General features: G+C 42.6%; 2 protein-coding genes across 6 annotated transcripts in view; one reads left to right on the top strand and one right to left on the bottom strand.

The window, feature by feature from the left end:
* LOC118231321 overlaps positions 1-18,399 on the top strand; it is a 42,615-nt gene extending 24,216 nt beyond the window's left edge. For 3 of the 5 annotated variants that reach the window (XM_035425022.1, XM_035425023.1, XM_035425020.1), the window contains exons 9-15: positions 1,533-1,641; positions 6,720-6,959; positions 11,537-11,607; positions 11,841-11,951; positions 12,591-12,688; positions 15,347-15,416; positions 17,005-18,399. In XM_035425022.1, the coding sequence (XP_035280913.1) occupies positions 1,533-1,641; positions 6,720-6,959; positions 11,537-11,607; positions 11,841-11,951; positions 12,591-12,688; positions 15,347-15,416; positions 17,005-17,256 (951 nt within the window). In that variant the 3' untranslated portion in view covers positions 17,257-18,399. The other 2 variants (XM_035425024.1, XM_035425025.1) reach the window with 2 other exon arrangements.
* A 4,050-nt stretch (positions 18,400-22,449) lies between these two features.
* Positions 22,450-24,415, bottom strand: ascl1a (achaete-scute family bHLH transcription factor 1a). Its single transcript, XM_035427059.1, has 2 exons — positions 23,488-24,415; positions 22,450-23,355 (listed from the first exon to the last, which is right to left on the bottom strand). The coding sequence occupies exon 1, from the start codon at positions 24,094-24,096 to the stop codon at positions 23,500-23,502; it is 597 nt and encodes a 198-aa protein (XP_035282950.1). The 5' UTR covers positions 24,097-24,415; the 3' UTR covers positions 22,450-23,355; positions 23,488-23,499.
* Positions 24,416-27,370: the final 2,955 nt, after the last annotated feature.

Raw genomic sequence — 27,370 nt, 5'->3', positions numbered from 1 at the left:
ATGTAGTGCAGATTGCTGATGGAAATGATTGTATTCTAAATGAGATTAATAATGCACAGTCATTATGCCTCAAAGCCAACTTTTGTGCCTTTGATGCATAAGTTTGCTACGTCCACGTGGTGCATGAGTGAGATATGTCCAGAGTCTCTGCCTAACTTTTGTATTAGCTTTATCAATCAGGCTTAAGAGAAGGAGAAGCACTAGACAGAGAAATTCTCTTTGTGTTGCTCCATATATATAGTATACACTGCATATGATAGGAAAGATTGCACAGCTGAGACATGCCTTTGAGACGACCGTATACGCCTGTTACAACATCAATGCCTGTATACTCCATACCCTCTGATACTCCATATATCCCCAAAACTCCAAGGTCATGTGATTCTCCTTTCAGACTTTCTGCACTTATATTCTCAGTGCTCCACAAAAATCCTTGTGTGCTTTCAATACACCCACTCAATTATTAAAAGCACTTTTTTCTCTGTGTTGGGAACCTGTGGTATTTTCACAACAGGGAAATGGAGAGAAAAGTGGGCGGGTCTGTGGTATTTTGGTCAGTGCCTCACAGCAGTTTGGTAGTAAGGATGAAACAGGAACGGTCTGTTTCACGGTTCCCAGGTCCCCTGCTGTTGTCTGTGTTCCCTTTGGGAGGCTGTGCAGCTCAAGGGCTGGAATTGGGTTGCAGGGCAATGGGTCAGGGTCAGCTGGTTTGTAGATGGTCATAGTGGAATGGATGCAGGTGCACCAGTAGAGGGAGTATTAATCCTCTCTGTGTGAGGTAGGGGTGGGACCCGCTCTGAGAAGCTGACTGTCTCATCTAAGCAAACCGTCCACCATCATAGTGGTTCATTACAGTGGTCCATTGGAACAAGGGGAGCTTGGCAAGATGGTCACAGCATACCAACAGCACTTTTCACAGTTGTAGCTGGTATCTACCCCTAGATCCTATAGCTATCCTATACCCATATGATGCATGAGATGAGAGCCATCACAGCTGTGTGGTCTACATTGTCTACAAGAAATTGTGGTCTACAAATGTGGTCTACATTACATTGTTCTCTGTAATTTCTTTATGAAGGGAAAATATATTAACTTGAGATTTTGCAAGACCATTGTAATTATTTTGTAACTTTTACCCTGTGAAAGTTTTTCATGATAACCTCCCTGCCATGACCAGTTATATTTTTGTAGAATGTCATTATCTTTAAAGCTTTTTTACAGGTATTTATTAGTTAACGAAGTTAACGAATGTACCAGTTTCTATACTTAGTTTCTTTTCCTGGCCGACATCACACTTCATTTGGTCTGTTCTGATTGTTAGCTTATGCCTTTAATATGAAATAAGGAGACAGATTTTGTGATTGTAAGTACAGTAGACTTTGGACATACAAACACACCAAGAATGAAGATCATATGGAATTCTAAATGTTCCCCTGTAGGTACAGCTACTCAGATATTGAGACCGATGTACATTGAGACCCAGTAATGTATAGATTCTAACATGTTCTGACTTGTGTGTGTAATTAATGCAGGCCTCCTCAGGAGACAGAGCGAGCCAACCGTCCTCCTGTTTACAAGAGTCATTCCTGTCCGATTCTGCCCTGACTGTTGGGAGTGGAAGTGCCTCCTGTCAGTCCAAAGGTATTATTTCTGCCTTCATCCTGTTTCTCAGGGTAAACAAAGTGACCGTTGAATTTCACAATGAACCTGGGTCCAACAAGATATCAAAAGTGGGGCGTTGTCAGAACACCATATCATAGTCAGACCTGATTATTTGTCTATGAATTTGCATAAGCAACCTGAACTTCTGTTTGAGTTATATGGTCATTGAGGTTTTAATCAAATCCTGTCCTTCAAATGTGTTATTTACGCTAAGAAATATGCACAAGCTGATTTACACATTTCAGTTCATGCCTTTTTAATGCAGAAGGCTTCATTAAAATTCAAGCTTGATGCAATGCTGTTTTGCTAGTTTGTGGGCAAATAATTGGCCAAGAAAGGCTGAATGGCATTTTCTCATAATTTTGTATTCTTATGTTTTAATATTCATATTTAAAATATTGCTGATCAGCAAGGGATGAAAGGGAGCTCCTTTCATTTTTGTAGTGACTCTATAAGCAATGTTAACAATCTGCAACTTATGGCATATTGTAACTCTACCGCAGTGAAAAACATGTTTAAAATGTTTTCTTTAATTCTGTCCATAGTGGGGCAATATTGAAACTTTGTTCAACTTTGTAGCTCTGTCAGAGTTGCTCTGACTCATTGGACCAATGTGATACCTTTGCTAATTGGCCAAAGCGAGGTAATTTATGACCCCTGACCTCCTCTCCTCAGGGTTGTAGTGGGCTCTGAAGCATTACCGGATGTGGGGATGGATGCGTTAGTGTGAGAGAGGAAAGTAGACACATCCATCCCCATACAAATGCAAGAGCCTGATATAAAGCTGGATGCAACATAAAGCATTCTTTTCAGTTGTGAGCTCAGCCCAGTAAAAGGCCCTCTCTCCCGTCTGACATAACACTGTTTGTCTTTCCTCTGTCTTTAGTACACTTAAGCCCTGTGATCTTCTTTTATAGATAAATATCAGCTGGTTGATCTTCTCTCTGTTTGGAAGTCTTGTGTACACAGATGAATAATTGTTGAAAAGCCCAGCGTACGGTACTATATGAAACACGAAGAACAGGCTTTGCTGGATAGAAAAGGCTATTGTGTGTGCATGTGTGTGTGTGCATGTGCGTGCGTGTGTGCATGTGTGTGTAGGTGTATCAAGAACAAGAGCCTGGGCGAGGGCTCTGTTGATGGAGGTGGAGAATGCACATAGGGGAGTAGCTTGTTCATGGGGAGGGTGGAGCCTTGGCTGAGGTCAAGGCTTAGAGGGTGGGGTTTGAGGACAATGATTACTGTACTAAGCCTCATTATTTATTGTATATTTGTTCTGCAGTCGCTTATTCAGAGCAACACACAAGACCATCCGGTCAGGATGTATAAGGAGCATGTCATAAGGGATGTGAGCAAAGTGGTATATGTACAGAAGAGTACAACATGTGATACACATGTGATGAAGTTAAATAATGGAGATAAAAACATACAACAAGTTTCACACAAGAATATCACAGGGAAACCCTTCCCTAATCACACTCTGTAGCATACAAGCTGTCTAACGTACATCATGCAACTAATATGGAGAGGAAAAGTGTAGTGTTTGGGGCGCAAGACCTCATTACGAAATCCCAATGCTCCTGGTGGGGTACTGTAGGGTGCAATAATGAACTGTTGGTAATAGCCGTACCCTAGAGTGCCTGATAGGAGACCATCAGGGTCTTGAAATTGATACCCCGTTTATCATCTTGTAATTACAATGCTGTTATGTTCACTATATTGTTAAATTAATTCAGGTTTAAACCTTCTCCCATCAAACTGGACTATTGTTAGGCTTACCACCCATGTCTGTCATCTACACGCCCCAACTGCACATCTGCCTGGGGGTGAGAGATCTGTGGGTGAATAGGCCTGTCTGTGGGTGAGGGGATCCCTGTGGTGAGCAGATCTGTCTGTGGCTCATTGTCTGTCACTGTTAGTGAGAGGATCTCTCTAGCAAGTTGATTCCCCTTGGCAAGAATGTGGTCCTCTCTTCCCCTTAAACTAGATGTGTTGTTTGCTTCATGGATAAATTCCTCTGCAATCCCACTTGTTCATTACCAGGCAATGTTAGATACTCAATGGGTAATGAATGAGATATGCTGAGGCAGTCAGATTCCGTAGAAAGAATGCTGTGGGGGAAAAATGGTTTCATTGATTATGCCATGACAGGGGGGGGAAAGAGATGTCAAAACTTGAACTAACCTTGGCAATTGCTGGAGCTGTTCCAGAACACTGGCCTTTAAGAGGCCAAAGACATGGTCAATCCCCAGGGGGAGGGTCAGCTTGAGGTCATTTAGAGGGTCACTCCTGGGGTCAGTCAACAGAGATGTGCCAGTTGGGCAGTTCTAGGCGGGGGAAGGGGGGGGGGGGCTGTTGAAAAGAGCAGGGCACTTCCTGTACTTCCAGGAAGGCAGTGACATTATGATAGTGGAACAAGGAAAAGAGTATTAACAAAGAGTGAAAACAGTGTTTGCTTCATGATGTCTTATCTTATATCTAATTAAATATCTTGCTTTGGTAGAGTACTGTCGGTTTGTGTTTATGCGTGAGTGGGGATATAAGTTTGTTGGTGTTGGGAGTTGCTATAATAACTTTCTTCCACCTGCAGAGTGCAAATGACAGAATTTGAATTAATGTTTTTCTGTCACAGGGAGTTGTTGCTCATTAATCTATAACTTAGCGACATCTGACATTGACTGAGCTGTCAGACTATTTGTTAGGAATGCCATTGCTTTTCACAGTAACTTCCTGCGATTTATTTTTATCAAGATGACTGTCAGATTCAGTGACGTTCGGTTGCTTCCTTGACATGAAGATCAATTATGGTGATGTAGCATGGACATGCACGTCTTCCTGATAAATGAACAACTTTTTTTCTCTCGGTCACAGCAAAAAGTAGATTCCTGGTGTCCCAGGATCAGCAATCAGGCTTTTGTCCTTGCCCTCGTAATTATTTCATGAGTTTGTGTAATTCTCTGGGTTGGTGGGTCTTAGAGTGCCCACCGGGGTGTTTAGCATTCAGCTGGTACTGAAGATGTTAAAGTGTAAATAAATGTAACGATCCGGAGAGCACAAAAGGGGGCTAATCTGAACTGACCCTGAGGATTGTTCCGGAAGCCTCGGGAGGCGCTGGACAGATTAACGGACTGAAAGAGGGAGACACTGGGACAGAGATTAGCTGTGTTAGAAGCGGCTCTGCACATCCCCCCCCCCCCCCCAACCCCAACCCCAAAATCAGGACCACACACTGACCCCCCAAGATTTCCATGGCCATTGTCTCTAAATCACTGACACTGAGAGTTCAGTGGCTATTGTCTCCAAATCCTCCCTCTTTTCTACCTTCACCCCCAAAACCGGGACATCAAGCTTGTGATTGGCACTTGTCAGGACTGATAGAGAGAACGCTGTATTGGGAAAGAGGACAAAAAAGGCTCAGGACAGGACAATTGCCTATGAATAAATAATCTGTGGGTCTTTCTTTTTCTCAGCACCTCCCCTACTCCCCCTTTGGTCAGGAGCGATAGAGTAGACGAGACGCTGGGTGGCATCTCCTGGTGACCCGGAGCACTAAGTCTCATCCCTTTCTCAAACACACAAAGAAAGAGATACAAGCTCTGTCTTCCCTCCTCTCTGGTTCTCTGTGTGGTGTTTTTTGTTTCCAGAGTAAGAGAGAAGGATGGAGGATGTGTGTGTGTGTGTGATTTTTTTGTTTCTCTTGCCTGTCCAGATCTGGTAGTGCATATGTGAGGGATTTGACAAGGCTTCCTCTCAGCCAAATCCGGCTATCTACCTTTTTCAGAGGGTTCTGTTGGTATGGCAACCTGCTCTGTTTGGTTTAGATGGTCTCTAAGCATTTTCATTGCCTTGTTTCCAGCTTTAACTGACCAAATAAAAACTGCAATCCATTCAAGGATTTAACTATGAATGAGAAGAAAAATCTCAGAAAGGAAAGAAAGAAAATCCTGAATCATTGAAGTCTAGTTTTCTTTTTTAAAATAATAAACATTAAATAATGAAAAGATGTCAACATAGTGGGTGGTTGTGTCATAAAATGTGTTATTCTTTTACCATAAAAGACATCGTCTCAGCGCTCTCAATCGAATCAACATTCAGAATGAATTCCCATCTTCATAAATTTCAACTGATCATGATTAATATCCCTGACATAACTGAAAACTCACCACATATATATGATATATCTGCAACGCATTTCCTGTACCAAGGTTTGTGATCATGATGACATACATTCTTTTATAATTTGAGTGCGTTGAACATGAAAGATGTCTGAAGCCAATGAGTATGACTAATGGAGGATGGTCAGCATGGGGGAAGTTTGGGGGGTGGGGGGGGGTGCCCTGTTCAGGCAGACAGCTAATGGTTGGGGGGTGAGGGTGGCGAAAGAGCTGCAGTCCCTGAGACCATGAAATGGAACGTGCCATTTTCCACCTGGAGAGGTGACCAATGAGACACAGGACAGAGCAGACATTTGAGTGTGAATGATGGCTCTAGGTGTGTGGTTGTTCTGATTGATGAGTCTCTTTGACAGAGCTATACAGGTGCTACCGTCTGTGCTGTACGTCCTCTGGACAAAATGAACAACACCCCAGCACTGTGTTCAGTTCCCTGTGATCGCTATATTTTTGGGTGCACCCTCACCAGGATAGGACATGCTTTTTGTGGTTTGTGTAGTGACTAATTAGATGGAGTGTTTTTACTTCAGAAAGGCGTTCAAAGGGGGAGAGAATGGTTGAGGGATATTGTTATTCGCAGTAATGAACAACAACAAACTTTTCTGTTTTTCTCAGCTGGAGATATTTTAAGAAGTAAAATACTCAACAACAAAAAAATCGAAACAATTATTTGTGTGTTGATACTAAACAGGGTCCTGCTCTCTCAAAAAAAACTACAATTTGAGTGTTATACTAACATACTTTGCACATGACTGACTCCCAGCCCTCATCACAACGTTTCTCAACTTCAGGTTTTTTCATCTGTCGAGGGTATTGGTATCACATTGTGAATGAGGTTCATAACTGTAAATGAGGAATGTGCCATTCTTTCTCTCCCTGTTCCAGGCTTCAGCGGGGCTCTGGAAGCCCCAGAGGCAGAGAAGCTCCACACCGACCCAGGCTGTCAGGGGAGTGAGGGCAGTGCAAAGCAGAGGAGAGCATCCTGGAAGCTGGAGCATCTGCTTCAGGAAAAAAGGAGGATGGACACGGAGAGGAAAGCCAAAGTTTCGCACATCTACTCCAAGCTGAAAGAGCATGAGACTGCACAGAGGCAAACCAATGGCAGCCACTCCAGGTTTGAGGACTGTGAGTCTGCACTGTAATTCAACAGAGTCCCTTTGGTCAATATATTTCCCAAAGCCTAAATCCCCCATGAACACATCATAAGATCTTTACAAATAATTACTAAGCTAATACAAGGTTTTAGGATGATGACATATCACATGTTGGGTAAATGCTGAACTCAGGTGTGACATAACACATGATGTGACTTGATTTAAGGTCTTTATTGGAGTGAGTTATTTTATGAAAAGTATTTTGCTCTGCTGATGGTGTTATATGTGCTTTTAGACTTTGGGAATACAAACTTAATTTAACTCATACAAGTGGTTTCAAAACTGGGGTCCCATGAAGACCCTGGGATTCCCTCACAAAATCCCCCAAATATTCTCTTTTTGAAAATGTAATGTTTGTCATATTTTTTAAACCTTGCCTGGCTTACCTTAGTACTATTGTGATCATTATAATTATTACATAATTATAAAGTATGTTTAATGTAGATCTATGATAGAATTACATCATGATTTAGACATTGTTCTACTTAATCACTGCATTTGAATAATAGCTGTTGGATAATGGTTTGCCATTTTATTGAGATGGGGGTATTTGGCCATAGGGTTGTTATATTGAGGGGTCTTGAGATTAAAAAGTTTGGGACGCCTTGCACTGCACAAAGATTGAGAGCCTGTTTGCGAGAGGTCTACTTTAGTGTATAGGGTACTGAGATGGTAAGGGCTGTGTTCCGCTAAGGGCCATAGAGCCAGCTGTCATGCTGGATGAACGCGTGTCTGTAGACCTGACTCCGGTTGAATAGGACTGATTGCGGAAGGTTTGTTCAGCGGTAATCAACCAACACCTGAACTGCCGGTTCAAGACATCCATGACCAAAACAATCATTTGTGTACGCGTGTGTGTGTTTGTGTGCGTGCGCATGCGTTCTTGTGTGAATGAGAGATAGAGAAAGAAAGTAATGAAGTACAGAGAGAGTTATTGGGAAACTTCTGTCACAAAACTGTATTTTTTGCTCTGTGACAATATGAGACTCACTTGACTGCTGTCCACTTTCGAGAGTGCTGAATCTTGTGTAGCCACAAATACTCAGTCACACATGCACTTCAACGCATAGCCTCTTTATTCAGTTACTTTATTGTCAAGGTGAAAATGAATTTCCATGATATGTACATAGGGACAACAATTTAACAGTTACATTTTATTTAAATAGTATGTTTTCATGCATGACAGCCAGAGTAATTTTTGATTTGTTTTAATAGCACTATTTTACAGGCTAAATAGATGATAAATGCATCCAAAATATGGATTTATAAAGAATGGCAGTATATTCTAAAAATAATAAGCGTTGGCAAACTATTAAATGACTCAAATTATGCATTAGGTGTTATTGTGTCCCTCAGCCTGTGGCTAGTAACTCAATACTTGACTGCCCCTAAATGGCTCCTAATTGCCTGTTTTGTCCAAATGTTATAAAAGACTCCAGCTCTCTCTGTTAGGACTGACAATATGACTTCCCTACTTTCCCCCGCACCTCCACCCTCATTCTTACCCTCGTCCCCTGTGCGGGCCTGTGTTTGTGTGCATGCGTATGTATGTGTGCATGGATATGCTTGTGTGTCTGACATACAGTGCCTTTATGCTAGTGCTGTTTGCTCAGCCTTCTTTCAGGAATATCCCATTGTGCTCGATACAAGCTCAGAATGGCGGGAAGGACAAACAGCAGCCCGCTGATGAGTAACAGTGTGGCACCTGGCCACGTTTTCACAGAGACTGAGGAGAAAGACCACAAGTGCAGTAATGATGGTGGCGGGTGGTACTGGCATTTAGTTTATGTTTGTGTCTGTGTAAGGTCATTTTGAATGTGCCTTTGTGTTTCTTCAGAAACACCAGGCATACGGTCTGTTTGGCATGTCTGTCTGACCTTGTGAGGTTAAATGTTTGTGTGTGCATGTGTGTGTGTGTTTGTGTGCGTGCGTATGTGTGTGTGTGTTTGTGTGCGTGTGTATGTGTGTGTGCACGCACGTGTGTGTGTGCATGTGTGTGTGCGTATGTCTTTGTGTGTGTGTGTATGTGTGTGCGTTTGTGTGCGTGTGTATGTGTGTGCGCGCATGCGTGTGTGTGTGCCTGTGTGTGTGTGTGTTACTCTATGGGCCTATGGGTCTGTCTAAATGCTGCTGTAACACTGTGGTTGTGCTGGATCATGCTGCGACTCATTAGAGGAGACCCTTCTGTAGGCGGTATTCCACTCATCCTGTAACTGCCACAGTAATTACCGCTCTGTCACTGAGCCATCATCCGCACAGAAAGCTCAGCTGTGGCCTTCTGCAGAGAACACCCTCCCTCCATGAACTCTATCGCACAATCTTCTTGTCATCCGGTCAGTTCATAAGAATATTTTGTTCTTTGCTAAGCTCGTAAACACAATAACCAGTCTTTTGTGTATACGGACCCACCTGTAGGAAGTGTTTGGTATGATGAGCCGTTTAGTGAATAACGATCTAAAGTTTCTTTTTTATTGCGTGTCAGAGCCAAAAGCGGCCCTGTGAGTCAAACGGAAAGAACAAAAAGTAAAACAAACAAGAATGAAAGAGTAAACCTCCGCGCTCCTCATCAGCACGTCCCTATTCTTGCTGTCTGAATCACCCTCATTTCATTACAGATTACAGCCTCGGCCAAACGACTCCCCCCCCCTCCTCCTTTCTCTCTCCTGCCGGCGCAATCCCTTTCCTGATGAACATTTTCTGCTAGGCTTCACACCAAAGGAGCAGCCTGCGCGCTTTAAAGCGCCTGTAAAAGAAGCCGTCAGGCTTTGGGGTGGGATCAGATAAGGCTATCAGGCGGGTGGATATAGTGTGCCTGCTTTGTCCCGGGCCTCCCCCGCCTGCTCCCTCCCTAATCTCTCACTCCAGCGCACCTTTTGTGTGGGTGATTTCCCCGCGGAGCGGCCCCGTGCTGCTGATGTTATCGGCGGCGGGCCGGCAGCGGGTCCCCCCCGACGACGAGGCGGTGCCGGGGACGGGGACATGGACTCCGCTCTGCCGCGTGCGGACGGACGGGCCCGACGCCCCCGCCGAATCGGTACGCGCGGGGACGCGGGGATCGGGCGGGGTCAGTCGTGGATGCGTGCGCGTGGGGCAGTGGGGGGTGTGGGTTGGGGGGTTACGATGGCGGCTAAAGCCGGATCAGGGTGCCGTTTGGGGACACGGGTCACTCCGCAGCTCTGAGGCTGAGTGGGACCGTCACAGACATTTGCAAACAGATGTACGACGTGGCGCTCGGCTTTTTGATCAATCAAGCTTTAAGAAGTAAAGTTGAGCTGAAGTGACTATAATGCTTTGTGTGTAAGGTGGGGGGGACAAATGAAGGTCTGGTTTTGGTGAGGAATGAACAGATAAATAGCAGATTGACAATCCCATAGGTCCAGGGCTTTCATTCCACGCTGATTTAAATGGCGTCCCACTCTTTACCTCTGGGGATGAATAAATCCATTATAAAATGGCTTCTCTCTTATCATCTCTACTGAGGCCACAGCAGCTGGAGCTGCTGCTCACGTCTCCTCTTTCAGGTTTCTCTTCTCTCTCTCTCTCTCTCTCTCTCTTTCTCACTCTCTTTCTCTCAATCTCTCCATCTCCTCTGTTGTAGCTATAAAAACTCAGCTGCAAGGTTCCTGAAAAGAATTGTATATTTTTATATACATTGTTATTGTTATTGTTATATAAGTGACAGAGACACTTTTGTTTTAGCTATATAAAATTGACAATTATATTAAATTGATTATAAGTGTCTCAATCTATACACAGTATAGAAAAATACATTATTTTGGCCGGTTGGCGGTGTGGGGGGGAGGGGTGCTTGGGCGCAGAGGGGTGGGTGGCTCTCCTGACCTAGACCCTGATTGTTGCTAGAGATAATTGATATGTTGGTGTGCTTCTGCTGCTAGCTGCCAAACACAGCTGCAGTATCTTCACGATATGCAAAGTTACATCATCCTTCACAACTTTAAAATAAGAGAAAAGTGATAATGTCACAACTGGCGATATGCCCTTTCTGCCTAACCACCGTGTGTATATTTATTAGTGGTCCTTCTCAATGAACAGATGAATCCATCAGTCATTCTGTCAATTTCTGGTTAATGTCAACCGTTCTGAAAAAAACTGCCACAGTGCATAAACAAAAAACATTAATGAATAAAGATCTCCCCTCTTTGAAGTAACAGGAGCATGAATTGGAAATAATTCAGTTGTAATAACCTCTCAGAACCCCACAGAAGAAAGGTTAAGTATTTTAATTTTTTGACACAATACTAGTGTCTTGGATGACAAAAGTATTTTGTAGACAAAATATTATCTTTGTTTTTATTGAACCATAGTATATCATACAATTCTTGAGATTAACATCAGAGGACAAAAATGAATTGCCTGGTCTTAATAGGATATACAGCTGTGAATATATGGCCTGTGTAAATATGATTACTATTGTCATTTATAATATAAATGAATGTGCCTCCAGGCTAGACACGTGTAAACAAACAAAGGCATGCTTTTATTGATGACAATAATAGCTCTTTCTCCTTGCCCTGTGCTCTTTTGCAGTTGACTTCCTTGCAAAATATTGCATTTTCAACCAGGAGAAGCTGTCCCAGTACAAACAAGCTTTTGAAGCGGTGAGCGTTGAGAATGTATTTGCCCCACCCCACACTCCTTTCTCTGTCTTTTTCTCTCCCCACAGACTAATAAATCAAAGCTGAAATATGATGATGATGATGAACATAATGATGATGTGCACAGTTTGTTTCCATTTACAGGTGGATGGTTGTTTATAATAATGCTGAGCGTGTTGGACGTGATGAAGATGATGAGGAAAATAGCGATGAAGTCTAACTGCCTGCATTTCTAGGTGGACAGTGACGGGGATGGATACCTGACCTGCTACCAAGTGCTGCTAGCCTTGAAGGAGATTGCGCCTCCAGAGGTTCTCACTGATTCAGAGGAGATTTACGTCTATAGGGTCAGTTTAGAGAAACGCAGAGACACGCCTGCGCTATAATAAATAAATTTATAATAAATTTAATTATATATACCATATAATTGTATATATAATACACATTGTTTCTGTTTTCATATAATGGCCTGTTAGAAGCAGTTATGCATATTATCACACACCATTGTGTAAAAGGTTCCAGTATTTAGCTTTGTAATCTATACTGTATTTATTTCAACTATAAATGTGTTTTTGGAAACCAACTTGAAGGTAGAAATTATATTTCATTATTAGTAAAATTATTTCAGAACCTAAGTTAAATGTCTTATGCATAAGTTCTTTGAGGTACTCATTTTTAAATAATGATTACAAATCATATAAAAATATTTATTCACTTAATATGTATTTGAAGCTACAATATACTGTATGGGCTGAGTCAATTTGTGAACCAAGGATTTAAGATTCAGTATAAAATTATATTTTGTACTATTTATGTTTGATGAATATAAAATTGTGTCCTTATGAAATATGTATACAAGACATGCATACATAGACATTATTAAGGTACAACTTAAATAAGGGAGGAAAAACCAAAAAGAGAACTGTTGCCTCCCCATAGTTGTTCATAAGCTGCCGCTGACCTGTGAAACTGTGTGAATGTCTCAGATCCTGGAGATGGTGGACTTTCGAGTGACAGAGGGACTGACAGACCTCAGGCTTTTTGCTGTGGTGGCCAGTCTGGCACAAAAAATTGCTTCTCTGGAGTGAGTACTGCTTAGTCAGTGGTTTGGAAAGGAGGCCCTTTGAAGCAAGAGTGTATTTGTGTTAATGTGTGCTACTGTTTTGCATGATATAATTTAATCATCAAAACTTTGCGTGCAAATGTGTATGTGTGAAAGTGGGGAGGTGCAAAATGTCTGTTTTTTTTCAGTATAAAATAAAAGTCTCACAGACAGGGCAGCCTCCTCCTCTTGGTCATCTTGCCCCCTCGATTCCCCCCTCCGCCCTTCTCTCTCTCTGTTTCGGCGTGCAGCTCTCTAGCCCCATCCATCTGTCCCCCTGGCCATATGCTCCTAGGCATTCCCCTGCTGAAGGTCACATGACCTGAGTTCCAATAGAGCTTCCCATTTGCGAGCAGGCACTTGTATTGGGCCCTCTTGACTCCATTTTGCTCCAACAACCCAGGACAGAATTTGATTTCTATTCTGTTTGCTTATTGGGTGCTGTAGAAAGGAGAGCAGGAAAGCTGGCCAGGTTTATGGGAAAATTTAGTGATATTTTTTTCACACTATAATTCTACCGCATTTTTGGAAAGGAGAAACAAAGCTCAAGACATCTAAACTTATCTGACCTTTCTTGAATGCTTTTGTACAAATGGGATATATTCCCCTGGCCTTGTGTATGAATGGAATATATACCCCTCTCACTGTATGTGAAAATGTAATATATTTCTCCTGTATTGGGTCTGATTGGGATATATCCACCTTTAACTGTGTATACACATGGAAGCTAATCACTCTATCCTGTATGTGAACAGGAGAAAAATAAGTATACTGATAAGTATGTATAAAGCAGTTATACAGGGGCACATTTATATAGACACCTGACTATAACACCTGACACCTGTATATAAATTTGACATATTCACCTTTCCCAGTGTGTATGAAGTCAAGGTATTTTCTTGTGTATGTAAAGGAGACATATCAACCCTGCCCTGTGTGGACTAATGGAAGGTACATACAGATTAATATATTTTCCTTAAATTGGTGGAGTGCAGATTTTCATAATAAATCCCTGATGTTGGTCTTCCTAATTCTCTGTCAGGAGATGATGCAGCGATGCTATCGTACCTCTTCAACGGGAAGAAAGGAACCTGAGACAATGTGAACACATTGGACCCAAAATGCACTTCCCCCATTCCCCCCATAAACTTACAATGCACAATTTATACTTCTCTGACCCACAATGCACTGCTCTCTCTTTTTACACCCTCAAACCCACAATGCCTGATTGTATATAGACCTCCATCACCACGTAAGACACATAAGTGGTAGTTCATCACTCGCAAACACAAGATCTCCTCCCCTTTTCCTCCCCCACACTTTAACTGGGTCAGCAGCCGATTGTGTCCTGAAACGGGCAAACCCCCACCCTCCCCCCAGTGCGAGGACTGCCAAATTTTGGGCTTTGCATAAGCAAGTGGTCTGAGTGCCACACAGCGAATGTGTGTACGTGGAGGAACTTAAACAAATTTGTTGAGTGACAGTGCTCTTATGTTGGGTTGCAGTGTTCCTGGTCTGAGCTGTGGTGTTTCAGTGTTGGACTCATGTAACTGGCATGTTCCTGTATTGAGCTGCCTTGTTCATGTGTTAGGCTGTTGCATTCCTTTTATGGGCTGCTGCATTCCTGTATTGGGTTGTTGGGTTGTTGGGTTCCTCTGTTGTGCTGCTGCGGTCCTATATTGGGTTGTTGTGTCCTTCTGTTGCGTGGCTGTGTCCCTACGTTGGGCTGCCTGTGGTCCTGGGCGATGTCCCTCCCAGACACTAATTTGGGCTCTTTTAATGCAGGCCAAGTGCGATTAATGATCATTAGCTGCGCTGTCTCCCTTCGTTCCCGTCAAATCCCCCTCCCGCGCTCTCGCCAGGGACCCAGGCCAATCGCGGTCCAGAGGGCACTCGAGCGTGCACTCGACCTGGAAGCGCAGCGCTAGGAGCATCACCCTTTAACTGGCCATTCAGCGCTCGTTAGCGGGGGGAGGCAAACGGGGCCGCGCCCGCCGTCGCTGTGCCACACGCCGCACTGTCTGAACACAGTCGCTTCTGTCTGTGTGTAATTATCTGAACCGAGTGTTTTGTGTCAGTCAGCGAGTGGTCACATTGCCGCCCCCTCCCCCTCGATCCCCCCACAACAGTTTTATCCGTTACTGTAGGGGGATGTCCTGTGTCCAGAGGTAATTGTTTGAGTCACAGGGCCCTGTGAGCAACCACAATGGGCTCAGAATGCTTTACCGTCACTGCCCCCGAAACGGAGCGCCACACGAGAGGTCCCCCGCCAAAATGTGCCCGCCACAAATGCATCATCCTCTCGGCGGGCTTTTCATTTTGTCCTGTCCTGCCCCAGCCATGTGTAACCACATTGACCCTGTTCACTGTCTGTAATACCACCCCAATACCAGCCCTCCGCTGACAGATCAGCACGGTTTATATTCTATATAACCGCCTTATATTCTAATGACAGATTTAAAGATTTAAGCATTTCTGACTGACACTATACTCACCATACTAAATCTAAACTAGATCTAGATATTGGATTTACACATTATAACATATAACATGCACTTCATATAATATGTAATTGCACAGTCATTTTCACTTGTGAAAAAATATGAGCTTTAAATGGCTGTTTAAATTGTGTATTTCCAGTGACTTCACACGGTCTCTGATTGGGAAGTTGGACTTCAGGACAGTGGAAATGAAGCTATACAGGGCCAAGGTAATGACTAAGAGAAATACTTGGTTATGATCTGAAGAATTTACTAGCAACGTGCTGCTGCTATAAGATATTCATCTACTTGTTGTTTTATGGAGTATGGGAATATTTGTTTGATTTGTCACCTGGTAATTTGGTATTGGAGCAGTACTTTTAGGTTATAGCTTACATTTTTCAAGGGTAGTAGCTAGTTAATACTGGATTTTAGGGGAGTATGTAGTGCTCATGCAATGGAAAAGCCTTCTTTTGAAGAAACATGTTGTCAATTGTGATGCAATCCTGATCCCTGTGGTCCTGAAGGCCTGTGCTTGTAAGCAATAGGTATGTGCAATTTGCCATCTGCTTGCATATAGTGAAGTTGCATCTGTTTTGCTGATAGTATTTTATTGCCAGGGTCCATGTCTGACAGCGTGTATTAGCCTCCATTTTACAATCATGCAGGATGGTTATGAAGTTAAGAATACCTCTTTATTTCTCCCCTTCTCTTTTGATTCCCTCTGCCTGTATCGCCCTTTCTCTATAGGGGAATAATTATAGTGAAATAAAGACCATCCAACAGTTTGCAGAGCCACTCACACAAGGTGTAGTAAAACTAGCTGTTTTTGCAGAGCACATAATTCCTGCATTGAAGTGATAAAGTAAGAGAAGTGCTTTTCCCCTTTCCTGTATTAAAAGCCCTAATCTCATTAAAAATACCCAGTCATGTACGTTGCGTCCCCTCTGCCCTGTAATCAGCCAAAGACAAGGTGCTCCACTCAGATGGACTTGGAGTGTAGTATAGCAATTCATGACCAAAGGCAGTCGGATGGATTGAGAAGCTCCACTTTCACATCCCCGCCCCACCGTGGGACTTGAAAGCATATTGATATCGATGTGGAAAGCCACTGCCAGATTTGGGAGCGGGGGGGTTGATGGGTGTAATTAGTAAGCAGGTCTTGAAAGCGTATTGATATTGGTGCGGAGAGCCATGGCCAACTTTTTGGGGGATTGCGGAGGTAATTACAGAGCCGGTAGGGATAGGATTGATGTCAGGTGGGTAAGTACCAAAGGATTACCTCCCTATTATTAACCAGGATGCATTAAACTGTGCAAACAGGTGCACTCACACAGGACAACAAATGGGCCACTGTAACCTGACACACCCACAGACAGATACATAATCTCCCCCTCTCTCTCTCACTCTCTCTCTCTCGTACACACATATGCACACTTTCACACTTTTCAGCACTGTTAACAGATTAGTCATTTTGTGCAATGAAAGGATGCAGGTGGCTATTGGCCTGCAGGTGGGTCACAAGTAGAGGTCTAGCCTTTTGCTTCCATCAAATTTATGTTGGCATTGGTTGTATTTAAGTGCATAGATTCCCCCTATTTCTGCATAATTTGAGGAAGGCTGTTGCTTTAAATCTGCTAATTGACATTCATAATAAAATACAACCATCTATCTTTCATTGAAAAATAAGGCCTACGATTGTCATTCCATAAGCTTGCATCCATGCAGCACTACCCTGAAGCCTGCTAGTACTACTCTTCCACACTGCAGACCTGCACTACACTGTGCCTGACCATTGATGTCCCTTTGGTTTTGTAGCAGCTGTTCCTGTTCCTCCTGGAAACACAGACTGGAGTTTCGGCAGCCCAAGAGGGTCTCCTCAGCACGGAGCAGCTGTTGATGGAGCTAAGAGCTGGAGGGATCGCGCCAGAGCACGAAGAGGTTGTCGCGAGTCAACTCCGCCATGTCAAGTCCCTAGACCTGCTTGACTTCTTGGCTCACCTGCCGCTCTTCCTCCTCATACACAGCTCAGTCATAGCCAACCCACTGGATGACACCAGGAGTCTGTGACACAGTGATCCCTCAGCCACACAAACGCTGATCAGGCATGCCAGGAATCCTTTATGCAGCTCCACCACTGAGGAACCTGCAGGCCACTCCTGCTATGGCCAGTAGCCCGACACTAATCTCAGCTCCAAATGCCTTGATTGACATGTCCAAGGCTGTGATGACTACTGAGGGCTAGGCAGTGCACGCATGCCCCATTTAACTGGAAAGATTATGAAATGGTGACTCTGTTTTTTCCTTAGTGCTGTCTGTGGTACTGAAATATGTAATGATTTTTACATCTTCAGCTCAACTGCCAATGCAGAGTACAGACTCAGTATACTGTTGACCACTGGGCAACTAAACACAGTGAAGTCATCCAGCCTGTGTGTGTGTGTGAGAGAGAGAGAGAGAGAGAGAGAGAGAGAGCGAGAGATAATTTATGATATATGTCATTAGGTATTACAGAGCATGTGCCAGGCAGACATTGTCTTTTTCTTGTAACCAGATGTCAATGTTTAGGCATTGTATAGTGGCTTTGTTTTGCCAAACCTTCTAGCCATGTCCAAGTGCGAACCAGACTTTGACTCACGCTCCACACCACACCACACATTCTCCATTTCTGCAAATCAATAGGAAAGAAGATCCATTTAAATTGCAACAAAACTTAGGATATATTTCCTCTTCATTAAACAACAAAAATAATGTTCAACAACCACAAAACATTAGGATATCAAAAACATGGCGAAGGGGAAAATGATTAGACAAAGCAATATAGTATGATATTTGTCTGAATTGGCCTTTACTGCAGCTGCTTTCAGTTGGTCTTTGTTTCAGGGGAGTTTCTGTCTCCTCTTCAGCAAGTGAAATGCATGCTCAACTGAATTTAAATCAGATGACTGATTTGGCCAGTCCAAAACGTTCCACTTTTCCCCACTGATGAATTATTTGGTTGTGTAGCAGTATGTTTGGGTTCATAGCCTTGCTGTTGGATGAAGCACCAGCCAGTGAGGTTGGGGGAATTTATTTGTATATAACCAGACAAAGTGTGTGCGTACACTTCCAAATTCATCCTACTGCTGCCATCCTCCATTACATCATCAATAAAGATGAGTGAGCCTGTTCCAGAAACAGTCATAAATGCCCAATGCACTACCTCCTCCATATTTCACATGTGGAGGGGGGGGGGGGGGGGGCTGCTTTGGATCATGGGCTGTTCCTTTCTGCACACTTTTGGCTTTCCATTTTTCCATTGGTAAAAATTTATTTTGGTCTCATATGTCCATAAATCTTTGTTCCAGGACTCTTCTGGCTTGTTTTGTTGAATTCAAATCTGGCCTTTTGATACTTGGTGTTGATCAGTAGTTTTTACCTTGCAGTGAAACCTCGATAATTCTGCTTTCAAGATCTTCTGCATTCAGTAGTCAAGACTAGACACTAATTTATGTGTGAGAAATCCATTGCTTGGCTGTTGCTCAGGCAAAAGAAAACATCTGAACAACAGTTAACACCTGTCCAACATCCGCTAACTTAATTTTGCACAGCTGAAATTGGGGGGACTCAACACAAAAACAGCTGCTTCTGTAAAATGGTGAAACATATATGCATGTAAATTGCATGAAATAAAAGCTTATCTGTACTTTCGTAACATATTCATCTTTTCACCTCAAATCCAAATGCAATACAAGTCCCATAACTGCCACAAAGGGGTTGTAATGGAGTGGATAACTCAAGACATCAACGTGTCATTACCCATAGGTTTTAATTGGTGTCGTCGATCACCATTAGACTTATACCTCTGTTAATCATGTCAGTAGGCATAAAATAGAAATTAGATATTTCTAATCGAGGGCCAGTTAAAAACAATAAAGTTTTACAGTAGCCATTCATGATTGACCTGCACTCTATCAGTCCCCATGGCACTATAGGCCTTATTTATGAATAATTCACTTGATGATTGAGCCTACTAGAAATCAGCAGGTTGCGATGTTTGCACAACCAAAGTAGCCTATTTTGATGCATGTTTCCCAGCTGATTAAAGAGTCCATTTGAGCATAATACGCTGCTTTCATTTGCCCACCTAAATCAACAACCTGTAAGCACTGAATTTGGGGCAAGGCCTACTGTAGTTTAATTAAGTGCACTTAACGTTTAAGGTTTCAAACTCTGACAAATTTTGGAGCACATGGTCTTGGAACGAACCTGAATCTTGACAGTCCACAATTCCTTTATTTGAGTTTGAATTTGACATACTAAAAAATAAAATATGGCAATAAGTTAATCATGAATTCTCCGCAGTTCGGCAGCCATTGTTGCGGCAAGGTTAAAGAACGTGCTCATGCCATATGGCCCCATTTGATTTTTAATCATGTGGAGTAATCCGGCTGAAAGAGTGCCCCTCTTCAATCAAAACCGAATTTCACACCTGATCAGTACGAGGTTCAGTCCCGTTGGGATAACACAGTCGGTACTCTCTTCAGTTCGCTTTAGAACGATACGCCACTTTAATCGATTCCTGCATTAGGGAGGGGGCGGACGCAAGGAAAATTTGATTTGCTAAGCGGGCCACTCATCTCATTTGTGCGCAGTGTGCATGGAACTTCTCCATATTTAGATGCATTGGCCATATTCGTAGTTTATTGACAGCTGGAAAGTAGGTCTACCGCAAGTGGCTATTAATCATAGCTAATATTTCCTAATTAACGTTTTTTGAATGTCCTCATTTGCAAAGGCCCGATAATTCAATGGCTTGTCTTGCGTAAAGTTAAAACACTGGACTCTACTTTGGTTTGATTCGAGTTCGCCTACCGTCCCACCGTTTTAGGTGGATTCTGGTAAAGTCCCGAGAGAAAAGAGCAACTGGATACGGTAGTTTTTATTTCCATCACGCTTCACAGAGTCGGGGCTGAAGGCGGTAATGCGTTCTGACAGACGACCAAGTAATTGTCCCGACTTAGCTTTGCAGTATTCCATTGAGATTCTTGTGTCGGCGTACGGTGCATTGAAATAGGAGCGCTCACAGTTGGGAGCCAAGAACGCATTATTCATACCTTGTTCAAAAAGCCTTTTCTGCCTGAGCTAACCTCCCAGTTTTAATCCATTGACGTTCACAATATCCAATACGATTCAAAAAGCTGTATATTTTTACGAAGATTGCATTGAAAAAAAAAAAAATTAAAGCAACGTTTTAATACCAATGAAGACATAAGTACCACGGAAATAGGCTGCCGTAGGTGTAATACATAAATTGGCGTATGATATAGCCTAACTAGTAGGCTATGTGTCTGTCTGTTAGCAAAGCCCATCGACATTGGTAGACTAATGCTTACAGAATTTCCAACATAGTCTAGCCTACAATTGTTGACAAAAACAAATAAAAACGAGTTAAATTGTCACTTAGAAATGTTGGAACCTATAGGATGGTATAAACATTGCGTAAGACATCTTTCAGATAACAGGTGAACAACACTTGGCGTTGCTTTATCCTTTGATGATCCTGACAGCCACCCGCCAGCAATGGCGCAACTCCAGAGAAACTTTCTTTTTTTCCAGGGGCGGTTGTTGAGAAGTGGTTGCGCGCGCTGCTGTCAGAAGGCACGCGCCCTCAGCCAATATAGCGCTTCGACTCCACTCAACCAGAGTACAACCTCGATCATTCATTAAACCGCCACGCGCCCAGCTGCAAACGCGTGTCTGTACAGATCTCCCTCGATGGTTTTTCCTTTGAAGTAACGTATTGTAACGTAGTATTGGTAGGTACTGGTAGGTACACCCAAAAAGTTAAGCTGTGCATTTTTGTACATGAAACCCCCACATACACGCTTTCAAAATTGTTTTACAAAAAAAGTATCAATCAAAATATTTTCGAGCATTTCCATGAAACAGTTTTCTAAGTTCAATAACTGGATTGAAACAGACCTATATATTTTATTTGTTGGCGCCACTTGGTTTCATGATTTGCCATGTTCACACAAAGATAGCCGTTTTATAGTTTGCATATTGCAGTCGCCTGTTCATGCCTCTGAAGTTAATCTTATATTCTTTAACCTTTAGTCAAAGTTGTAAAGATAAGTCTGTCACCCCGTGTGAGGGTCTTAACGATAGCACCACGTTTTTTTGAAAGACCGCATTAAAGCAGCCCAGCCTACATTAAAAAAACATGAACGTCCTGTTGTCAACATAGGTTTACCTACAGCTTATTACACGTTGTTGCGAATAGAGAAGATTACGGCTGGTGATACTAGACAGTTTTGAGTTTGAAAGGTGTCAGAGCACATGGTCTTTAGATTATATGTAGCCAAGGTGTCGGAAGGACCAAGAGGTCATGTCAGTGAACATAAAAGAGCTTCCCTGAACAGTGTGGTCTTTGTTTTTTCCGTGAGTTTAATGTGATTGTCCTGAACGGTGTCGTGAGATTTATCTCAGTTCGGCGCCCTGTACTCTCGGAACCCAAAACACTTAAGGCCTACTGAATAGTTCCGATGTTATCGGTTTGAAACGAAATATTCAATCTCTCGTAAATATATCCTTGAAATTACGATAACTTTTTTGTATTACTTTCATTTTACTATTTTGTTTTCAGCGATTGTAGGTTGGTAGCCTACGTGTATGTAGAGTGTGTCTATGTTTGGGCGTGGGGGTTCAACGTTGGTCGATTATATCAAGTTTCTTTGCTGTCTGGAGTGCTATATTTGATGATGGTTCTGTCTGACTTGGAGACGCACGCAAGCAGAATGTCCGTGCAGCTGATTGGAGCTAAGCGAACGCACCAAAAGCACAAATATTCATGTCACGTCCACGCTAACCTGACAACAAGCGAACGAACTGTGGAACTCGTCTCTATTCATTAGTCTTACAATCTTATTTGTTTAAAACAGTACACCAAAGTCGGAATGTATTCAGAATGACTGACGTGACACTTTATCACGAATTTAACATCCTTGTTAAATAATGAAGCATTTGTCTCACCGAAGAGCTTAACATTATATTTTGATTAAGACTTCGCAACCTATCTTGTAGCCTGTTACACTGAAACTGTGGACTGGTTTGCACTGTATTACAACCAAATTCGTTGTGTTTGAACCCAGTTTTTCTTTTCTGTCTACTCAATACTCGATGGTAAAAGGCTTATGGCTTGCAGTGAATTATTCTTCCTTTATTTATCATTCAAAATCAGTGATCTGGCATTCACCCGAACGAAATATTCACAAAACCAAATACTTAAGAAAATGTATTTATTATGAAACTAGAGCATGGAAACGTGGTTAATATGTTTTTTTCTTGTCTCTCAGATAAACCCAATAGCAGTGAAGGCAGTGTAAAGCAGGCAGTGCAGGGAGGATTCACCATCCTTGTCTCCTCTGCGTTTGGACAATAGCTGCATAAACTTTGTTCATAGTGAACTCCGTGACACATTATAATAACACATACTTCCTATTAAATAAGACACGTTGGTACTAGAGTAAAACAGTGGAGTGTCAAACCCCTCTTTGAAACCTCATACACCATACACAGAATTGCCAGTTGCAAAACAATGTAGACTACAAGTCTAAATAGGCAGAGGTAATAAGCAACACATCAATATATCGTCAAGATATATACATGGTAAATCATTGTGTACAAAAGTTCTATAAATCTCTCTTATATACAAAAATAGCTTAATATATTTCAAAACAACATGTTTGATACAAATAGAATTTCTTATGATAAAATTCGCAGAGATGGAAGCATTTTAGAATTAAAACGTCACAGAAGTTTACTGAAATTCTTTGATTGGGTGTAGCATAGTTTAAGAACAGCATTTGCAAAGTATTTCTGTGTGCTATTATGTTGTTAAAGGTCACTTTTTAGAATTATTTCGTGGGAAATTGCGCAAAGAGGTTAGATTCCCACGCTGTCATCGGTGTCTGGCACGAGAATCGTCCTCTCCACGGTCCAGAAGCGCTTGACTCTGGGAAAGTGAGGCGTTTTAAGCGCCTTGAGTTCCAACGCACTCGCCGGAGCGCAAAGGCAGTGCTTCGTTTGTTTAATTTTTATTTTGGGACACCACACGAGCTCCTTTGTGTTCTATAATTTCTTACAGGCGCTGAGGATATTCATTGGTTGAAAACACAAATCATATTCCTGCAAAAATACAAAAAAAGAGTTAGAGGTTTCACTAGGCTGAGTAAACAAAATCAATGGTAGTTGGATCTTAGTTTATAAAATGTGCACGTATTTTTGCAATAATAATAATAATAATAATAATAGGCTAACCTGGGCAGAAGCTCAAAACCAGTTGGTGAAGTCTAGAAGCTCCTGCTCCTCTGGACTCAGTGGGTCATACGATCCTTCGTCCGAGGAGTAAGAGGACACAGGGGAGCCAGCCATTGAGTTCATGTCGTTGGAACAATTCTGCGGAATCGTGGGCGAAAGGACTCCGGACTGAAAGGCGGCACTCACGGCGTCGTGCTCATCAAGGAGTTGTTGCAGAGCCCTGATGTACTCCACTGCCGAGCGCAAAGTCTCCACTTTGCTCATCTTTTTGTTGGCTGCGCCGTTTGGAACGTGCTCACGAAGAGTGGCAAACCCGTTGTTGACCAACTTCACCCGGTTCCGCTCTCTCTCGTTCCGCCTGGCCACCGCGTGTGGTTGCTGCTGTGGCAGACTATACCCAAACCCCGCAAAATTGAGCCTCCTTTTGCATCTCAGCAGCTCGGGGGAGGAGGACCGCTGCCTCTTCACCTGCTTAGAAGCGGACTTTCCACTACACTGGTTTTCGATTGGACTTAGTTGTATGTTCTGAGCCGCAGCAGCAAAGAAGCAGGCAGGCGGCACGAACTGTTGCTGGCTGACGGTTATTTCCATCTTGGCAGTGATGTCCATCGGCAGTGAGCGTCGAGAGCAAATAGAAGAAAAAGAAACTCAAGTCCTCTGGGTTGCTTGAAGGCAATGCGCCCAGCTCGTGGCGTTCGCGTGTGGCTTAATGTGCACCCTTTAGTCGTTTTTATAAGCAATCTCCAGGGCTTTCGCCTTGCACGCTCCCAAAACTACAATGTGTGCTGTGAACGGACAGAAGCGGGGTATTTCAATACACTGGCTGTCCCACGCGATGGATCTGACCACGCCTCCATGCGCCTGTTGTATTCACCTTGAGCTCCGAATTCTACAGCACTGCGTACGCCTGGCGCGTGCCACGCCAGCCACTGAATAAACAACAGTCGACAAAGCACAACTGGGACCAGCTTCCAGGTTTCTACCAGATGCCATTCTAGTATCGAACAAAAAAGGCATGCGCATTGATAGTAATGTTTATTTCAGGAGATTAAATGCACTAAGTTCACTTAAAAAAGAAAAAAAAAAACAGACAGTCTCTGCGTCCTCATCAGTCTTTATGCGTAAAGTACCAGACTTTCAAATGTTCAAACAATAATAAAACATTGAATGCCGTCCAAGACTTTTTGTGCAAGTTTTATTGGTGTAGATATGATTTATTAAAATGGTAAATATTCGTGCAATTGTTAACTGCTAAATTACAAATGCCATTAGCAGCTGTGCGATCTGTCATCCAAAATTCTCAGAGATCAGCTATGACTTTCGAAGTTCTTCAGCCTGACCGAAAACACAAAAGAAACATATTACACGTTTGTTAAATGTTACCCAGCATTAGTTTTCTGCCTAGTCAAATCGCTTATTCCATTTATCCGACTAGCCTCATCTGGGGAAGTTTCATATAAAAAACGAAAAAACTATATTAAACGTTTCAGATATATTTAAAACGTCCCTCATCATAAATTACAGTCTTACCCTTAAAACCATCGATGGTACATTTTTGTTGGGGCAACTACGAAAAGTTGGTAACCAGAGCAACAGTTTTATCATGTTTCGGTCTTGTTTCGGTGATTGGTCTCAGGTGGTGTCTGCCCTGTGGTAAACACCAGGACAGCAGTTATCAGTGCCAACGTGGAGACTCATGCTTCCGACGTGGCTGCGGAGTGATCTCGGGTAGCCAATAATTCTGATACACAGCCTAGACTGTCTCTCATAGTCATGAAAGTCCCCTTTCCAAAATACTCTTTTCAAAAAAATGAAAGGTAGGCTACCCTGTCTGTAGTGTCTATTATACAGCGGGATCAAAGAACGACAAACTGTATGCAGGAGAACTCTAAAAGCCTTGTAGTTGCCTAAATCATTGGAGAGGCTTTTAGAAAGCGAACTGTTTTACAGTAGTGCTGAAAGACAGCTCTCCTTTAGCTTACTTTGAGAAGTGCTCTATAAAAAGCTGAATGGTTCTCGTAATAATATATTATAGGACGTGTGTTGTTTTTCCGTGTTACACATATGCACGTTTGTGGTGAATTCCCTGTTCACGGTGCATCACTTGTCACCTTGGCGCAGATATAGACGCGGAGTCTTAGGTTACCCGTCTCACATTGTTAACATTTAACAACACGGCAGTGCTTAGCCTTCCACAGAACAGGCAGATTTTCCACTTCCCTTGGAACTAATCACCGCGGTCGCAGAGGCGGAACGGAGGGGTAAATTGTCGTGCTCATAAGACGCCTTGCTTTCGGAGAGGTTTTGTGTATGATTTGTAACACCCTGTTTTGTTACAGTAGGCGAGACAGTGTGCATTTCGACATTTTCGACAGGGAGAATAGAAGAAGAGGTCTTTCATGCCAAACAAAACCTACTGATTCTACGGCACAGTAGCGATGAATAACTGGAGGGTGACGAGAAAAAATACAATAAATAGCGCAATTTTTCTCTGTTGGCTCCGGTATTCAAGATCAGGCCAGCATTGAAGACCACCCCCCACCCTTCAACTTTTCTTTTCTTTTCTTTTTCGTCTTTTTTTGGCACAGCAAGAGAGTTTAGAAAAGAAGCGTGGGTTCTATTCAGCCTCCCCCCGCTCCCTCGCCATCGCCGGGCTTTCTGAAACCTATCTACATGCCCTGTCAGCGCGGTTCCAGGGTCCAATTAGCGCTTTGTAAAGACTCTTTCTTCCACGCTCTTCCAGAAACAGAGAGAGAGAGAGTTTCCTCTATTCGGACGGGTCCAGTCATCGCTCGGTGTTATAATTAATATGACAACTGGACGCCCAAGTTTGTATAGAAACACTTCGGCTTTTTCCCCTCTGTTTTTTGGAAAGTTTACTACTGCTGTCGACGATCGCGCGAGAGAAAACAGGGCTCATCAGACTCTGACTGTCCTGTTTATAATCCTTGCCTGATATGCAGAATTCGTTTTCAATTTAGTTGTTATTAAGTCCTTTGTATTTGTTTCAAATAAAGACTGACAGTTAAAACTTAAGAAAACCTTTATTATTGCAAGTGCCATATCATCTTTCATTTCCTTGCACAGTGGTTATCAGCTGTCACAACTTTCCATCAGTCATACTTATTAAAAGCGATCTTTCTTTCCACTGTTCAAAAAAGTATGCATAGTTGAAAAACGCATCTCGCATATTATTTATCGAAAATGGCCTGTCATAAAAATAGAAATGTGAGATAATTACATAGTTTCAATATTCACTAAGGACTGGGGAAAGACAGAAGAGATGGTCGATATTAAATAGTGCACTATTGTAGACTAAAGTGGACGGGAGAACAACTTGGGAGCCGAGGCAGTGGCCAGTCGTGTGTCTCTTTGTGCAGCCACGCGTCCCCTGTCTGGCAGTGAGCTCCCACAGTTCGAACGTTCTTACATCCTAGGCAAAAAATAATCTCCTTGCTAATTCAGAATTCTAACAAGATATTGATAGTTTCCACTTGTTCCTATTGCTTGATATATTTGTAGCATTGTCTAACTTAAACTGGACACCCAATATTGTATTTATTTTAATATTAATGCTGCGATGGAAAACAGTCTTTTCACAGTGTATGGCAACAAAAGCCATAACATCAACTTGCAGATGTCATTACATTCATGCGGGGCATTAGAAGGAACAGTGAGGTGGGAAATGTGCTAAAACCAACAACTGCGTATTGTAGTTAATGATTGATATTATCCAATAATCATAGACTGCAATATATAATTAAATAATTCAAATTTTATTGAAAAAAGGCCATTCATAAATAGCAAAAATACCATAACTTGTGGGTCGACCAAATAGCCAGAGAAAGGGCACGAATGTGTTACCACGCTCAGGGAAGCTTTC

This window comes from Anguilla anguilla, chromosome 7, assembly GCF_013347855.1.
Source record: "Anguilla anguilla isolate fAngAng1 chromosome 7, fAngAng1.pri, whole genome shotgun sequence".
In the NCBI taxonomy this organism is placed as follows: domain Eukaryota; kingdom Metazoa; phylum Chordata; class Actinopteri; order Anguilliformes; family Anguillidae; genus Anguilla; species Anguilla anguilla.
This window is presented reverse-complemented; position numbering and strand designations above follow the sequence as displayed.

Coding starts and splice junctions, on each gene's coding strand:
- ascl1a (XM_035427059.1), bottom strand. CDS start 24,096: ATGGACATCACTGCCAAGATGGAAATAACCGTCAGCCAGCAACAGTTC.